Source organism: Hippoglossus stenolepis, chromosome 11 (genome assembly GCF_022539355.2).
Source record: "Hippoglossus stenolepis isolate QCI-W04-F060 chromosome 11, HSTE1.2, whole genome shotgun sequence".
Classification (NCBI taxonomy): domain Eukaryota; kingdom Metazoa; phylum Chordata; class Actinopteri; order Pleuronectiformes; family Pleuronectidae; genus Hippoglossus; species Hippoglossus stenolepis.
This window is the reverse complement of record NC_061493.1, coordinates 16,759,200-16,774,643: the sequence shown is the minus strand read 5'-3', so window position 1 is coordinate 16,774,643 and position 15,444 is coordinate 16,759,200. Positions and strand designations below refer to the sequence as shown.

Here is a 15,444-nt window from a genome sequence, read left to right as displayed (position 1 = left end):
TGACAGTCTTACTCGAGCTATGAGGTGACATCAAATATCATTATTTTGAAAATGATGTTCACTCTGAAGCATCCTGGTGGCTGAAAGTCGAGTGCCGCATCATTAAGTCCGGGGTTCGACAAGGATCTTTGCTGCATGTTAAATCCACTCTCTCTTCCCTCGTTTCCCGTCTGCCTCGGTTTAATAAGCTATCAGATAAAGGCTTGAATGCAAAAACAACCATCTGTAAAAACAATATATATAAAATAGTATTATAATCTCATTTGACTTCTAGGGAGGTCAGGTTTAAGTGCAGTGTCTTGCTCAGATAAACACAACTGTGCCATTATGTTTGGAAGGTTTTTGTTGTATGATTATTATGCATTTTGTGCATGTGTGAGTGTGTGTGTGTGTGTGTGTGTGTGTGTGTGTGTGTGTTTAGAGGACTCTTTCATGGTCTGAGATTTGACTAATGAGATCAAACCCGTCGTTGACTTATTACTGATAATTGCTCTCCATTGGACTCAGTGCTGGTTTTTTTTGCAGTTCATTTAAACTCGTTGGCTCCTCGTGTTTTTTTGTTTTGGGCTCTCTAATGAAACTCTACCTCACAAGCTCCAGCGTTTCACTCCCTTGATTCACTGTCGGGCTTTTCAGGAAATGGCTTTGGTCAACCACAGCTTTCTTGAAAAAAAAAGGCTGTCCACAATCAAGACTGTTGCTAATGTACCGGAAACCCAGTGTCTCCACTCGGTGTGTGCATGGCGTCTGTCCGCATGACACCGTTTCTGACGGACGACTTTTCAACTTCTGTTTTGTAAAAAAAAAAAAATATTCCCCCACAAAAAATCAACAAATGAACACTGACGATATTCATCTGTGGCCCTGGACAAGCAGAACTTTTATAACCAAACACAACATTTGGTTACTAAAATAATTTCGTACGCAAATGCTGGAATTAGAAAACTAAATTGTAAATGTGCCTTTCGCTCTCATGGTGTATAGTGTCAGTATTTAGTCACGGTGGTTCAACACTGTCTTCACACAGCAGCCTAAATACAGTTCTCTCAATATTGGTCTTATATTCTCGCGGAGCGCTGCAGTTTAAGTCATCGAGCCGCAGTTTGCAAAGACAAATAGAAACTTGTGGTTTATTCAAGTGGAGTTTGTATTCTAGTGACCAGTGATGAAAAAAAACGCGTACTTATATAGTGTGTATTTTTTCTAATTTTCATTTTGGCACACACTCAAAACGCTTTTAACAAAAAGAATACTGTGTTTTGAATGAAATGCAGTAAATAAGAATGTCCATGTTTCTCCCTGTGAGAAGTCGTGTTTACTTTGGAGGTTTGGACGCAGGCCAGTGGAGGAGGATTCGTTTTCAGAAATAATCAGGGGGCACACTTATTACCCAGGACTCTCTTCTTAAAATGGTAAACGATACTCCTCCACATCCCCGCGAGCAGGAGTCTGCAGATGAAGGAGAAATCCCTCCAGTTTCTTCAAGGGAAAATAAACCCCGAAACTCCATGCCTCGTTTTAGCTTCATGTTTCAAGGAGGCTGGATCTGTGCCGTAAAGGTTAATATATTTGTTCTTGATGTGTCGGAAACAACAGTCTCACTCTGAAGGGTTTTAGAAAAGAGCTGAAAAAAAAACTGTAGAGCACCACTTTGAAGACGAAGGTGAAAATGAACTTAAACTTAAATGCAGCAGATGTATTCATTTCCACTCAAGGATAATGACATTTCTCATTGCTTGTTATACTACACTTGACAACACTGTGATGAAAATGTCACTAAACATCTACACCCTCCGTCTCTGGTTTCCTGTTGGGTGGAGCTTTCACCTAAAGTAACACCAGCCAGTTATTAAAATGAAAATAGTGTCGACGTCTGCAGGAGCTGTCAGTGGAATATTCTATATTGGCGTAGTTAGCACAGCAAACAGGTAGTATCTATCCTTGTTTCGCCTGCGGTCGAATGTTGTTCCATCTGTGGTTGTTTACCGTGCAAAGCCATAAACGTCTTCATTCTGTAACACCATTCAGCTCCCAGACTGGACATCCTTATTTCGGCGCTGTGAGGAGTGAAAATATTGATGGACTGAGGTATTATGGTTTTGTGTGCCGCAAACCCACGACGGCTGGGGTATTTACAGTTTAATTTCAAGTTTGCGAAAATTACGCACTCGCACCAGAGACAATGTATACACATCTCGGTTCCCAAATGACTCCTTGTGTCGGCGCGCAGATTTAGAAAGTTCCTCAGATACTCTTTCAGAACGTAAACAGGGAGCAGAGATCGAGGGCTTCAAACGTCTGGAAAATATCATAATGTTTGCTTTGCTGCAGCTCGTGGGTCTCGTGTCATTTGTAGCAGCCGGTGGCACAAATATAGATGCACTGCCCCAGTGTGCAGTACTTCTGCTGCAGTAAAATAAGCTTCCTCGTGATTAAATGCAAGTAAACTTACTGTGCTGTAGTACAATTTTGGGGTACTTGAATAAGTCAAGTTTCTGCTACTTTATTCTACTCCAAATGTACTTTTTTTTTACTGCATTACAGATATTCGAACATCTCCTCTGCAACTGCTTGATAATGAGTACCTTAACTTTAAAGAGCATTTTTCGGATAATGCTTATTACTTACTTTTCTCAAAATCTGAAATTAAGTGATGAATCATGTTTGCCAGATTAAGTTCTCATTTATAAAGAAGACAAATCAGTGGCATTTAGTTGTAGTTTTAGACAGAACAGAACATTATAATTAGAATATCTCCCCTCTGCCTTTTCTTTGTGGATGCTGATGCAGATGCTATGGTTGCATCTTGCATTTTAATTAGTTTTCTGACCTATTTCAAAGGGCTGTAATACATGTTTTCGCAGCGTCAGTATTTTTTACCTGTGTATGGATTTAACATTTCAGTTTCTTTCCTCTCACATATGTTGCAACTAGATTTCTTTACATCCAGATTTGGGATTTAAGTCGTCATTAAACCAAAAAAGACAAGAACATGAAGTGTATTTCAGCCACCTCTCCAGGCACGCTGCACAGCCCACATCTTAGTTCATTGTGTTGATGCATATTGCATTTGGCTTAACGCAGCATGAAAACTCCTGTTTGGCAGCAGTAATAATCCTGGTGATTTGTGGTTCAGGGCTTTTTTTTTCTTTGTTTTTCGTTTTTTTTCCACCACTTTTCTCAGCGTGCTCCGTTAAAAGTAAATGTGGTCATTTTCAATACAGTCACATTTGTCATTGCCCAAAAGTGATCCATGGGCAAACAGCGAGCCAGTCAGTGTGACCTATTAGAATGGAAAATGTTCCCCTGACTGAAAAACCACACCTGAGGTGTCACGCCACAGTCAAACACCGTGTTCAAAAGCTCAGGAAATATTGGGGAAAAAAACGTGTTTTTGTCCGTGTTGTAACTTTGTCACGTCTGATTAGTGACCGTGTAGAAGATTTAACCACAGGGACACAAACTGGGACGATGAACAACAAGTGAAACTAATATTATTTATTCAAGGGGAAAAAAACTTTTATCCTTGTGCTGTGTAGCTCTTAAGCTCTTGACAGGGAAACTGAAAGTACAATCTAATCTGACCTTCCAGATACAGAAAAGTCTGCTTAACATCCAGGCCGCTGCTTTCACTCATATTCCATTTGAGGAAATGTCACTTGTTGAGTATTTTACTGAAGGAAACTGGATTTGAATTGTGCTGTCTGCAGCATTATGACCAGGGATGAGCGGTTAGAGGGTTTGAAGCAGCTGTGAAGACGTAATCGTGTCTGAATATCAGCCAACTGATGCATTTTTACTGGAGGAGCAGAGTCAGAACCTTTATTTCTGATCCAGATGGGACCACAGATGTGTAATTAAATATTTTCTCCGCAGTTTTGGACACATCAGAAACTCTCATGTGTGCTGTTTGATGTTGTAATTGTTGGGGCTTAGTGTTTGAGATCTGGATTTCGCTGCAAAACATGCATCATGCACTTTGCAGTTACACTTTAATATTTCCCTGACTTCCTAACCCTGTGTTTTTCCATTTTTGCAGGTCTACACAGATGATGTGCTCACGAAAGAGGAGCAGATAGGCCTGTTGTTCAGAGCCAAACGGAAGTGTGAAGGAAACATCAAGTCAAAGCACAAGGTTCCTGGTGAGTAAAAATGGCTCCGTGGGGCTTTGCTGTGGCACTAAATGCTAGATGCTAATGTAAGCATGCTAACATGTTTACTATGACGACACTAAGTGCTGATGAAGCAGGTATAATGTTTATCATATTCACAGTTAAGCGTAATCGCAAACTAACATTTGCTCATTAGCACTAATCCAAGGTGCAGTTTAGGCTGAAGGGAATGCCTGTAGGATTTTGTATTGGGCCAAAAACATCTGCTTGCACCAGATTACATTACAAATCATCCAGTAGAGACATTTCGCTCACCGCAACAAGCAACAACAATGTAGTGGCGCTAGAGGAAATATCAGGGGATCACTAAAGTCCAAATGATCAAGATCTAAATTCTCTCTCAAAGGGCCACGACTTCCCTTCCAAAATTCCCCGGGAAACCATCTGATATTTGTTTCCGATATTTCAGCCCGGACGAGCATGTAGCCACTGACCTGGAATGAGAGGAGACTTTACCTCTTCGGTAACAAACAATTTAATTAAGTTTGTTCAACCTAAAGTTACCACAATTGGTTACTTGATATGAACGAAGCTGTCCATCATTGGTTCCCTCCACCAGAATTCGATTTTTTGTCCTGGTGTGATAGAATGACAAAGAGATTAAAGTGTTTCCTTTGTAAATCTCCAGCTCGAATGATTGTATTGGATGGAAAACAGATAAAATCCATAAGCCTGTCCATCCTCATTTGTGTATATTGACCAAAATCCCTTGTTAGATGTCAATGAGAGATTACTGAAATAATGAAACCAGTGGAAACTAAACATGCAGGATATGTGAGACGGCAACAGGCTCATGGGATGGCAAGGTCCCTCTTCATTAGCCTTCATAAGATTTCCAGCAGGGTTATTTTCCACTACCTGCAACAGGTTTCTTTCTAAACAAAAATCTGTCACAGATCCAAAGGAGACTGAACCATTTATTGCTGCCAAATGCTATTGTGGGAGTTCCCCAATGAATCCCAGCTGGAGCGAGGGGTTCAGTGGAGAGTGCAATGAATCCCCCATGGGCTGCACAGAACAGAACCTCATGTGCACAGATTTGAAACACTCATAATATACAGTGCAGGGGGATGCCACGAGCACCAGCAGGAGGCTGGCGCGATAGAGGAAGAAATCAATCAGCACAAACAGTAGTTTGCCAGGAACTGTAAAAGTAAATAACATGACAAGCAGCAGCAGCAGAAGCATGATGATCACAGGAGTGAACGTGAGTGTGTCAGGCTGTAAAAAAAACGCCTTGTTGTCCTGATTCAACGTGATTGGTAACTTGTTGGAATGTGATTGTTGATTATATGAACTGATACTAATCAGCTGCAAAACTCCTCAGCGCTCTAAAAGAACCGCCTTGAACAAAAACAAGCAAACAAAGAATCATCATGTTTGGGTCTGTTTCACACACTTTTTGCTGATGTGGTCAAATGCCTTTTGTGGTGCAGTTGTCAGGCAGTTAAATGTGTACTCTCGCAGTTTGAAATGCTGCTGGGTTTCCTTTGTCCTCCTTGTGGCTTCCAGAGCCTGAGATCGAAGCTGATCCTGGGGTGTATTTGTGTATTTATGGGTGTCTGAGGACTACCATTTTCCAGCAGACACCAGCATCTACTCTATCTCATTGTGGTTGCTGTCATTTTCCCAGTTGATTGTTCAGAGGAGGGTTTTGGATGCCGCAGTGAAACCAATCATATTATTTTCTCTTTAACCTCAGTGCATTGCGGTCGCATCGAATTCCTCGACCCTCCAGACGATACCCCCTTGTAAATGAAACACATAATTAAAAATGTTTACTTCCAGGCAGTGAACAGAGGGAACCTTTGTTGACCATCCCCCGTTGTTACTTTGCCCTTTGTGGTATTTCCCAACTTTTCATGGTTTTGATAAATAGCCACAAAACTGAAATTGGATTTAAGAAACTATGACAGAATTGCTCCTATCGAGGAGTGCAGGCGCCTTGTGTTAGACGTCCAGGGTTCATATAACCACGCTGCACTTTTAGCAGGGCGGCCGTACATGCTAATGAAAAGCAGAGCAGTCAGTCAAACATTAGGCCTCTTTCAGATGAGAGTCTGTGTTGATCATCTGACCACATCACGCCTGATCCACCCTGATGTGTCGTAGTGACTGGCGAGCCTGTTGTCACACTTCAACGTCCCCCCCAAGCACATCTGCAGCTGTCTTCATTTAATTTATGCCACATGTGTCAGATTTCTTAATCAATCTTTCTTTGTTTTACACAGTTAAATGTAGATTTTTTTTTACTTTGGAATGTGCAAAACGTATTTTTATTTGGATCTGCACCAAATGGCAATTACTCATGAATATCAGTCCTCTAATTAACCCTGATTTTTTGTTTCATCAAGATTCATGAATTATTCTCTGTGAAACGAATGAAAATGTTGAAAAAACGCTATCTCGCTAAGTTGGAAAATAAATTACTCCTTCTGCTTCCTGATCCGGATCTGCAGCAAAATGGATTGGGTTCCTGTTGCATGAAATTAAATGGAAATCGATCCTCCAAACTAACAAACACACTAACACAGATGAAAACATAACCTCCTTGGCACTAAATACACTTTCATGGACTTGTTTCTCTGTCCGTACGTCTCATCTCGTAAGTGGTGTCCTGACCTCTTTTGGAAGGTTGCACATATCTGTTCAATCACAGCTGAAGGAATTAGTACAAGTAGTAACTAGTCCCCAGTGTGTTTGCAGCATTTGCCTGGATAAGCACATATGTGCTCATTTAACATGCTTGATTTGAGATTTGTTTTTTCTTTTCTTTTACTTAACGGCACATGAAATGCTTCGACTTGACTTGATTTGAACTTGAGCGTCTCATCTGGTTGTTTGTTTGTAATTATGTAATGTGGAAATCATTTAAAATCCTTTTCATGGTTTTTGCTGTGATGTCGTGCAAATTTATGGAGACTGTCAAGATCGGAGATAACGCTCAAGGAAAGAGTTACTTGTGCTCTCTGATGACCCGTGTGAGCGTTTTCCTTGAAGTGCATGTCATTAGGACTTTTTTCTTTTTCTTCCGTGCATTGTGGTAAAACCTTGACTCTGTGGGTTGAGGTATTATCAGAGAATAGCAGCTAGTTTGCATTTTTCAGGACTTTGGCTTTACATCTGTGTTTCTCTTGCCTGTGTCCTGCCTGACCACCCCCAGAGTTTTTCTTTCCTCTTTTTTGGGCTGTGTAAACTCGTGGTTTTCTGAACTATTATAGGAGATGTGGAGTGATAACTATTTTAAAACACCACCAGTGTGAAATAGGATTTGCTCAGGGTAATGAATCGATCGTGCCTTTCTGGGTTCATTGAAAAAGATGGAGTCCCGCGTGAGGCTGAACCTTTGGTTTTGGTTGCCTTCCAGCATTTTATCTATTTGTTTTTGTTCCTCATTTGTGCTTTAAATACACAAAAGTCTCCATTACGTGGCCGAGACAAGGTTTTCTTTGAGGAAACACTGAGGTTTGCCTGGAGAGGACAGTGGAGGGATGTGGGTTCAATGCCCCAGACCTTGCAGTGTGAAAATAGCTCAGACTTAAAGCTTGCGGTCTGGGTGTAGAATAACAGCAGCAATCATTATAAAAGCTTGCATGTATCAGGAAAAAAGTACAATATGTGTTTTGACATCTGCACGTCAGAATCCAAAAAGTGGAGGGGGAAAGAAAAGCTTAATAAAAAACCCCAGTGACATCACTAATTCCAAAGTGCCCTTGTAGTCACGTTTATATTTAAATCGTGGTCAAGAAATTTACGGGAAATTATATATGCGTGTGTGTGTTCGGAGTTTAATTTGAGCCTGTTAGTAGGTGGTCCGATGGTTATAAAACCTATGGCAAAAGTGAAGACCAATTCTACTTTTACTTCCAGGATGTGTGGTCAGTGCGATTTTCAAAAACGAAACGCTGTTTTTCTCCCAACAGGGATCCTGACAAATCAGTCAGCTCCACTCGGCCTGCTCTTTAATTTTGTGCTCCAAGTGACAGGCAAATAAAAAAGCATGTCGTCATTGCCTCAGATGTTTCTTTGTAAGTTTGATTACAGGAATGAGAAAATAATGGATCTACTGCAAAGAGAGGATAGTTTTAGTTTTATCCTCAGCTACTTATTAGTGGTCAAAGTGGGGCAGATGTTTTCAATAATACAACATAAATGCCAAACCATAAGGGAGGCTTTTGCCAGGAATCTGTGGGGAAAGGGATTTCGCTCCCACTATCGGAGCGCTGAGGTCCACGGTTTAGCTGACAATTAGGGGGTTCTGTGCCCCGAAACAGATTTTCTGTTCCCTTTGAACCTGCAGCTCTTTGTCTGAACCAAGTATAGATGCATTATAACAAAATCTCTCGGCACGCATTCCTCACTGAAAAAAGGGATGGCAACGTTTTTTGTGATGTTCTGTGAAATGCATGCAGTCAGCAATCTTGCAGGGATCCCAAGGAAGTGGGAGAAAATGGTGAGAGGTTCAAGCTGTGATGGTTCCTTTGCGTTTTTCACATTCTACGTTTTCTTCACCACAGCCTCAAATCATCTATAAACTTTAATAGAAAATTCCTTTGAGTTTCCTTTGACCAGGCAATCCTATAGTTTCGCACTAAACCTGTGAAGTGTAATTAAAAATTGTTGTAAAAGTTGTACTTCTTTAATGAGTTCACATGATCAATGTTACAAATGAAAATCTGGCAAGAGATTAGACATTTTACAAGTAGTTATTATTGTTATTATTATTATTGTTATTATTATTATTCCCTCAAAGGATAAGCAATGATGGATGGATTATTATTTTTGTTGAATTAATTTAATTGAAAATTATTTAATTTTATTTATTGTGGCAGTTGTAGAATTCGTATTACTATTCTGCGTATTTTATGTCTTATTATCTATTTATTACATAGTGACATAGAGACATGATAGACTTGTTGCCTACAAGGGCTCCCCACTAAGTGTAATAATTAGCCAATGATTAAATAATTGGATTAAAAGACAATACATTATTTTTACAGTTATTTTTCACTCTGTAAACTTTTTTTTTTTTTTAAAAGCACCATATAAATATCGTTTATTATTGTTATTATTTAACAAAGCAAAATGACTTATATTGTATCAATCCAGCTTCTCAATTACTAAGAGTTGGTCTTTTTGTTTTTTGTGTTTCTCAGACAAAACACAGACTTTCGCTTAATCCTTGATTTAGTTAAATTTAATGTAGCTCATAGACAACATCACGTTGCAAAGAAAAAAAAATCAGCTGTATAACTCTCAGCACCTTTATTTTGTAGTAATAGACTACTTTGGCTACAACAATGCGGCCAGTGTTGCACAGAAGAATTTAAATGACACCCATTCAAACATAAAAACAGTGTGATGTCATCAACAATGTAGTAATTATGGAGATCTGCTCCAGCCAACAAACAACCTATTATGAACAAATAAGACTCAACACACAACTTGTTATTAGCATTGTGGGAATTGTCTTGATTACATTACAGTGGACGGGGAGTGGACTCGTACTTACGTCCTCAAACCAAACACAGGTTGTAAGGTTGCTCTGCGGTGCTGATTTACATAAATGTGTAAAGTTCATGCAACTGGCCTAGTTTTTTAAAGGACAACAGGATCCTTTAAAACCTATTGTCCTGCTGTCGTAAATGCCTGCAGCCATGTGATTCTGACGCAGAGCGTGAACGATCCTCTGTGGCTCTATTTTTAAAAGTCAGCCTCTGCTTTTGTCTCTGCAGATGGTTTCTGCTCACCAGAATGGGATGGCATCGTTTGTTGGCCTGAAGGGCCTCCAGGGAAGCTCGTATCCACCGCCTGTCCGGAGTACATCTACGACTTCAACCATAAAGGTGAGCCCTGGATGCAGTCGGCAGTTGAAGCCCTGAAGCTCATTCGGTTTGTGAAAGGGCACCAGGCCTCGGATGTGAAGTACACGACCACAGCCTGGGCTCCTTCTGTATCGTCTTTTTGAGATATATAAAAAATGATGTTTGTTTAAATCAAAAAGAAGCAGACGATGAGTTACTGACTGTGCTGGAAAACTTTGTAATTAAAAACACTCTTCTTCTGCTTGATGTCCAGGTCTAGCATATCGTCGGTGTGACGACAACGGGACGTGGGAGTTGGCCACTATCAACAAGACGTGGGCCAATTATAACGAATGTGCAAAATTCCTCTACCATTACAACCACAGCCATGAAAAGGTGAGATCGGCCTCATTTCCCTGCTAATTGAAACAGTTACGGCCTCGTCTTTCACAATAACTAAGAGCAATAGCCTCAGTGTGAATTCTTCTCCTGACAGCATTGTCACACGATTACAGCCTTTTAGGCAACGATTGCAACACTTTACCCCACAATTACAGTCCCTCTGAAAAAACACATTTTTGACCTGCCTCCTCAGTAATGTACAGTGTGAATAAACTTTAATCATATTCAATGAAATGTTGAGATAATGAGAGGGAGATAATGACAGAGGACAGAAATGTGGCTCCTTTGTCATAATGTGAAGCCGCAATTAGCTAAATGTCCATTTCAACGTAAACTGACAACAATAGTGTCACATAAGTCTTGAGTGCAAATTGCGAAACTTGCCTGAAAGCATGTAATTCAGGGAAAATGAGGAAACAAGACAAATGGGAGTCAGCTTCCAGATGCCAGAAAATCTGAAGCAATTTAAACCCACCGACTCTGCGACATGTTGGTGTCCTGTTATGGTCTTTTTTACCGTTGAGGTTGAATAATGCAGCTTTAAATGTATGTTTGGAGACACATAAACATTACACTCAAGTACGACTGTCGATTCCCACTGAAGAACCGCCTCCCCTCTCTGGATTTGTAAAGAAAATCTGTAAAGTTGCTGCAGAGATTTGCTCCAATTAGATCACGAGAACATGGCTGAGGTCGGCCATGGATGATTTGTGATTAAACCTGGGGCACAGTTGGAGGTCTGACTCATCCCAGGTGTCCTCAAGGTGTTTGATGGGTTCGAGGTCAGGGCTCTGTGTCAGGCAAGTTTTATTATCACCACACCAAAGAAAACCATTTCTATATTGACCCCCCCTCTGATCACAGGGGGGAGGCTGAAACTGAAGAGGCCATCTACAAACTGTGGCCATAAAGTTGGAAGTGCACCACACAGTGATATCAATGCGCGCTGTGGGAGTATGATTTCTCTTCGAGAGCCAAACCGATATATTGGTTGCGTGATAAAAATCAGTCGACAAGAGCCTTTTCACAGACCTTTTATGAACATTAAAAAATTGCGTTTAATAACAACATTTAAGGAAACATTGCCAATGTTTTTTAGAGGTATCAGATATGTTTTACTTCCTAATATCGGTATCAGTATCTACCCCCAAAATCCATATCATTCAGGCTTTTCTTCACTGTAACAAAGGATAGCAAAAAGAAAAAAAACTGCGATTACATTTATTTTAAATGTCATTTGCTGTTGTTATGACTGTTATGACATTGCATAAATACAGTCCCATTGAATATTTTGACTTTTTATTTTGGTCCATTACCCATCCACCATAACGGAGGAGGCGGGGTTAATGACCTACTGCAGCTTGCCACCAGAGGGCGATTGAGATGGTTTGGCCTCAATCCTGGGGAGCCGCCATAACGTCCATCTTTATATTCAGTCATAATTACATAATCACATAGTTACAGTCTCAACAATCATTTCACGATTCATTTCACAACATCTGCGACACACATGAGCTGAATTCATGCAGCTTAAATACAGCAGCATCGTTTTGGAAGAGACCCCCTCGAACAAAATCACACCCAATTACTGTCTGTAATTAGAACCACTTCACCAGCTTCTCACTCTGACACTGATAACACCTTTAATATCTAACTTCAACTCACCTCCTGCCTTTGTGATGTTAAATCTCATTCTCCCTAATTAAATCTAAACATAAACACCATGTGCGAGTCCAACCTGGGATCATAAATACCAGAACCACTGACACAACCGTTAACACAACATGTGGAGATAATTGTTTTGTAAACCAACCAGGCAGCTGTTTACTACCACCGTCGGTATGTGACAGAAAAAGCTAGACGTGACCCCAATTGCAGCTGCTCCTCTTGGGTTTTTCTGTCATTGCATGTGGGGCTTGGATGTCAGAACACAACACTATCGCTCAATAGGACTGCTGGGATTGTAAGAAGCAAGGAAACAGCTAGAATCTGACTGTAGATAGAGAAAGAGCGTTTACGTTTCCATTATTACCTCTGGGGAAACCACAGAGGTTATGTTTTCATCTGCGTTTGCTTGTTCAGTCGTTTGGTCTGTGGAGGGGTGGGGCAGAAAATTGCAAAATTCAGGGAACTGATATCGATGTTGTGGCCGTTTCTTCTCTTTTAATTTACAAGGTTTATAAATATCAGGTGTCCCACAAACGTTTTCCTCTCTTCTTGACTGTAGTGTGGAGGATGTGGTCATAACCTTAATCCTGGCGCCCCTCTATTTCTCTCTGACTTCAGATGTTTATGTTGATGGACTCCTGTGAGACTTAGTTAATGAATAATACATATGCATGATACGGCTAAACAACCTTCTCGTTATCGTGACCAAAGACCTTCAATCCTGCTACTATTTATAGTTTTTTTTCTAGTACGATAATATCCCCATTCCTATTTCAGGCAGCGTTCGCCTCCCCATCTGCTTTCAAAATCAAATTTTCTATGGGAAACAATGAGAATCCCTTTGGGGGCAGCAACATAACACTAAAAATGGCTTGTTCTGATGCAGATTTAGACCGTGCAATCACACGTGGCATTATCTTTGCATTGAATTAGCCATTTTAACGACAGTGCTGACCTTCTAACGGGCAAATGTTTCATCAGAATAAGTTCCAACTGACAATTGCTTTGCAGGAGCACCATTGCTCTCAGAAGATGTGATTGCTTACAGAGATACACATGTTTTTTGTCTCATATAGACTGATCTCAGTGGGTGCAGCCAGCACTGTGCGCCGTTCATAGGTCTGACTAAAGAAGACTATGGTTGTTAGCCAGGCTCCTTTCTTTCTATCATGGTGGTTATAACAGTAGTTGCTTTTTTTTACTGCAGTAATTTGTCTAAAACCCTGCAGTGTACCACAGTAAAGGGAGAACATGCTGTAATCCTCTCTGTCTTAATACGTCTGATTATCCATTTTGCTGCCCTGTTGACATTCCACCCACTTCCTCTTCCAACAGGAGGTCTTCCACCGTCTGTATCTCATCTACACAGTGGGCTACTCCATTTCTCTGGGATCACTCATGGTGGCTGTTGTCATCTTGGGATATTTCCGGTGAGTCGATGCCACCACTCGGTTCGTTTGTTCAATCATTTCAACCACAAGTGCTCTCGAGAGAGTGATACGGACACAGGGTCAGAAATTAAGGTGAGAGCAATAGCCGAGGGCTTGACAGCAGGGAGTCTAAATATTTAATGGCGCGGTTACAGGCTGAACACGGATTTCCTCCCATTTCATTGAACATGTCATAAACACAAGCAGAGAGGGGATTCATTTCTTGATGGAGGCTTTATCATGAAATCACGCAAGGCTCCCTCGCTGTTCCGTGTATTATATCTTGTGTCATGGCAACAACATGAAGCGAGCAAACTGTAGCAACCATTTCCTTTGACTTTTACTTTGACATTTAACAGACCATGATTTGTCTGCCCCCAGGATTAACGCATGCGTCATTGTCCGACATTTACGTTCTTCATTGTTTTCATGCTGATTTCAATATTCGGCGACAAACAGCTAAAGCCTGGGTATTGATTTTGTAAAGCCACCAAGCTTAGACCGAGTTCAGCTCTCATGCTACAAAGTGTGCAGTTATTTCCACTCCCCCATGAAATATGTAAAGTATAAGTTCCTCGAAAATGTGAAGAATCCAGTCAAATATAAGGATTTTTCTTCTTCACGGCTGATTAATGCAGCGCAGATTAGTCATTATTTGCATATTTCTTGAGCACAGGGAGTATCAGGGAATTGATGTAAAGACGCTGTTTACCAATGTTCCCACCAGCGTGACTTACTGTACAGGCAGGCAGTCAGACGGCTTTAGGAACGCTCCCAACTGGCACCAGGAAATCCACGGGCCAAATGAGTTTAATAAGTTATCCCAGGGGCCCATCTGACATTCTGGCTCTGTGCTGCGGAGCACTCCAGCCGTGTCTCCCCTCCGACATGTCAGCTTGCAGACAGGGGAGCTCATAAATGTTTTCAAGGGGGAGAAAAGCGATATTTCACATTAGCAGTCCTGTTCAGTATTTTTCACCAGGGAAATGTACACTAGATTAGTCTTTGCCTGCTGCTCCTAAATCAATAGGTCTCTGAGGATAGCCTGTCAAACATTTGGCTCATTATTGAGCTTGAATAGTTAATATTAGATACAGAATGATAATGTTTTTTTTTATATATTTATTTCAGGATATTTCAGAATATTCTTGCTCAATGTCTCTTTTGCAATGCAGTAAAAACCCGTTGAATACCCTATAAATATTAAAATTGACTTACTTAATGAGGTAACCTTTGTGGCTATTGATCCAGGGGCTTGATTCCAATACGGGAGCCTGACCTCAGAGGCCGACTCCACGGGGAACTCTCAGACAGGATGTTTTGGGAGGAATCTTGACAGATAAACGTGCGCTTGTCTGGGAGGAAATTTGCATTGCTTGTCCCAACACATGCTTGCAATTTTGTTTTTACAGCTCAATTTGAGCGGCGCATTTCAATATTTGTGCGTTTCAAGCCCCTAAATCTCAAGAATGTGTTTTAGTCAGCGTGGAATTCAGCTGGCTCCGATTAGGATGAGTACTATTTGTGTGTGTGTGTGTGTGTGTGAGAAAATACTTACGCATGAAGGTGTGCCAGCCCACACAAACACACACACACACAAAACCCAGCAGATCTATCTTTTGACCTTGCGTCTCGTTTGTTTTCTCCCCAGACGCTTACACTGCACCAGGAACTACATCCATATGCACCTATTCGTGTCCTACATGCTGAGAGCCATAAGTATTTTCGTGAAAGACATTGTACTCTACTCTGGATCAGCCTTAGAGAACATGGAAAGAGTCACAGTGGAAGACCTCAAGTCCATCACCGAGGCTCCACCGGCCAACAAAACACAGTTCGTAAGTACGCCAACACGGCTGGAACACACTTGCAGCATGTATGGGGTCACCCTAAAGCACTATGTCCTCGAAGAAACACAAAGACAAGGAAAAACACTCTCTGAATTCCTTCTTTGACGGGGAATCAGTC

The 15,444-nt window shown here is 41.0% G+C and overlaps 1 protein-coding gene across 1 annotated transcript in view; it reads left to right on the top strand.

Moving 5' to 3' along the window:
• Positions 1-15,444, top strand: part of pth1r (parathyroid hormone 1 receptor) — a 43,728-nt gene that overhangs the window by 19,380 nt on the left and 8,904 nt on the right. The window contains exons 2-6 of the mRNA XM_035170339.2: positions 4,040-4,142; positions 9,908-10,018; positions 10,251-10,372; positions 13,382-13,476; positions 15,128-15,314. Coding sequence (XP_035026230.1) covers positions 4,040-4,142; positions 9,908-10,018; positions 10,251-10,372; positions 13,382-13,476; positions 15,128-15,314 — 618 coding nt within the window. The remainder of the gene's footprint in view (positions 1-4,039; positions 4,143-9,907; positions 10,019-10,250; positions 10,373-13,381; positions 13,477-15,127; positions 15,315-15,444) is intronic.